We start from the raw sequence: 2,862 nt of genomic DNA, 5'->3' as shown, positions 1-2,862 counted from the left end.
GTGATCTCAAAGTTCTCAAAACTCTCATCCAGTCTATTTCTCGTCTATCATCGTTCGAAATTCTCATCAATCTCTATTTCTCATTTTTCATCATGCATCAGCATCATCATCATTCTCAAAGCTCTGCTAAAGATAGTGAAACTCACTAATCATAAACATCTCTTGTATATATATATATATGGAAAATTGCCTCTCTATCGAGGTCTTTTACAAAAGTGAAGTCTTATGCACAAAAGTCCTAACTCCAAAATGATGCTCTGGCTATACAAGCATCATACATACTAAGCATATATAGATCTAGGCTATACACACATACACACTATACTATGCTTCTCTACCTATATATATATATAACAACTATGCACCTATACATATATACGCGTCTACAAGACATACGTAATCACTAGGCATCATCTCTCGAGATCCAGCTCGTCGCCTCAATCAATACGGGCTGTCATAATCTGACTCATCGACTATCGGAGTATAGACAGGTGTCTCAGGAATAGGTATCCACGTATCAACTCCATCGGCAGTAGTCTGTCGCTGTAGTGGCTGGGTCCAACCATAGCCGACCGTCATCTCTGGAGTCTCCTCCTCGGGGTCCTCCTCATCACTATCGGAGCGTGCCGGCCGAGATCCTCCCTCCTGAGCGTCTCGGTACGGTGAATATAGAATCGGGTGCATGTACGTCTGAAAGGCCAAAGTGCCAAGCTCAGGCAGCGGGGCAACCCTCGGATATGGATCGGAAGGAACATGCTGCGTCTCAGACTCAGTAGAATCAATCGGCTGTGTCGACTCAACAGGTGGCAATGGCAACGGTGTCGTCGCCGGTGTCAAATCCCAAGGCGGGAAATCAGCACTGGGAGAAGGAATAAGTGATACAAACGCATACGGATCACGCTCAATCCCAGGTGAGTACGGCTCGAAAACCATCGGCTCTGGATCATCGGACTCGAGAGAAACTGAAATCGGATCAGCTGGGGGTAGAGGTGCCATCAGAATCGGCTCCTCGAGAGGTGGAGGCACAACAACTAGCTCCCTTCCCTGGGCTGGTCCCTCAAGCTCTCCATACGGTGGTGAAGGCGGATCGCCATGAGCAAAATAACGGTGGCTCAGCGTCGCGATGAAGCCACTAAGGTCTCCGTACCTGATGCCCTCCAACCAGGTAGTATCTACGTACTGGGGCACTAAAGATGTCGCCCAGTCTCGCCACAAAGGTGGCAGTAGTGGAATCAAAAGCGTAATGGCCTCCGCGCCATCGATCCCATAGGGAATAGCCCTCCTCCATCGTCGGTGATAGTGTGCCAGAAGTTCACCCAAGGTGTCATCCTCGTCCGGGATATACTCCCTGAACCATCGCTGCATCGCTGTCTCGATATGACTCGGCATCCTGTAATATAAAACATCATATCCATTAGAAAATGGATGACGAAACTTACTTGGTACATCTCAATCAACAACATACTCGTCCTCGTTTGGTACGGTGGGGCATCGGCTATACTAGCCTCAACATTCCTCCTCATATTCCACATCAACTGCCTCATATCAGATTCCATCATCTCAAATAATTCCGTCATCAAAACAATTCATAACTCATTAGTAACCCAAACTCAGCTTTTAACAGAAAAGCAATAAGTAACAACATCAACCTCTTACCTCGTTAAGCCGGAGGAGATGGGGTGCTGGGGTTTCGTTTCAAACTGACTCTCTCAAACTAGCCTAAGAATTCAAATTAGACTAGTACTCAATTTAAAAGATATCAGTAATCAAAGGTTCAACTCAGTCAAGCAATAGACTCAGAGCAGACGACCTGCTCTGATACCACCCTGTCGCAGCCCGAAATCCCGACACTAGTGATAGTGGGGTACGAGTATCGATACGACTATTTTTAAAGAATAAAAGATAAGAAGAATAGGTCGAACATCAAGCGGAAGCTCACATCAAAACATGCTAAGGAAAATATTATTAATTGAACCCAAGGGTAAAATCGTCAACGTCGTTATAACTTTTTAATTATCAGGAATTTCACGAACAAAAACAAAACAGGTATAGCTTATTTTTCATAAGGAAACATAATATGCAGAGTATCGCAGCAAAAGGTGAACCAGTTACATGTATGGAGACACATAACCGTGAGTATATTACTTGATTCATATACAAGGTAACTTCACATCGAGACTTTATCGATAAAAAGGAAATACGATAAAGCAAATACGTCATCTAACGATCCCCCACCAGCACCAGACCAATCTCACTCCTTGCTTAGCCTGCACATTTAGAAATATATGCAGGGCGTGAGTATATAATACTCAGTGGGCAAACGCCGAAAAACAAGAAAGGCGCTCTTAGAGCTATAAGTTTGAAGCTTGCCACATCTCAGCAATACACAGAAATAAGTTAGCATCAATGAATCTGTGCATGCAGTTTTCATAATCAACATCATAAATAAGTAACTGCGCAGTTTAAACATTCATCATGTATGTACCACATCCACTACTCATCATCAAAGGTACTGAGAAGTAGGCCTCCCTCTCAAGTACCGTGACCGGCCGACCCGAAGACGGCTCACAGTCACCTCTGTGCACAAAATCCTGCTTGTGGCAGGACCGAATTCGTCTCATCAGTAGAGGGTAACACACAAGCTCAACATCAAAAATTGGCAAGTCAAACAGTTCTCAAACATCATTTATCTCAAAGCATTTGTTAATCTCATAACATCATTATATCATTAAATCATTTTAGAAAGCTCGGATAATATTTGTGTACTCAAAATATTGCCCACCTGAAGACCTTACTCAAAAACTCCCGTCGAAGTGGAGTTACTTACTTCCTTGCTCTGCTCGTGTCTTCAGGGATCATCGT

General features: G+C 43.9%; 1 protein-coding gene across 1 annotated transcript; it reads right to left on the bottom strand.

Annotated features, from left to right (window-relative positions):
- Nucleotides 1-441: 441 nt before the first annotated feature.
- On the bottom strand, nucleotides 442-2,825 carry LOC130998422 (proline-rich receptor-like protein kinase PERK14). Its single transcript, XM_057923837.1, has 3 exons — nucleotides 1,466-2,825; nucleotides 615-1,390; nucleotides 442-473 (listed from the first exon to the last, which is right to left on the bottom strand). The coding sequence occupies exons 2-3, from the start codon at nucleotides 1,387-1,389 to the stop codon at nucleotides 442-444; spliced, it is 807 nt and encodes a 268-aa protein (XP_057779820.1). The 5' UTR covers nucleotide 1,390; nucleotides 1,466-2,825.
- Between the last annotated feature and the right edge of the window lie 37 nt (nucleotides 2,826-2,862).

This window comes from Salvia miltiorrhiza, chromosome 8 (assembly GCF_028751815.1).
Source record: "Salvia miltiorrhiza cultivar Shanhuang (shh) chromosome 8, IMPLAD_Smil_shh, whole genome shotgun sequence".
NCBI classification, from domain to species: domain Eukaryota; kingdom Viridiplantae; phylum Streptophyta; class Magnoliopsida; order Lamiales; family Lamiaceae; genus Salvia; species Salvia miltiorrhiza.
This window is presented reverse-complemented; position numbering and strand designations above follow the sequence as displayed.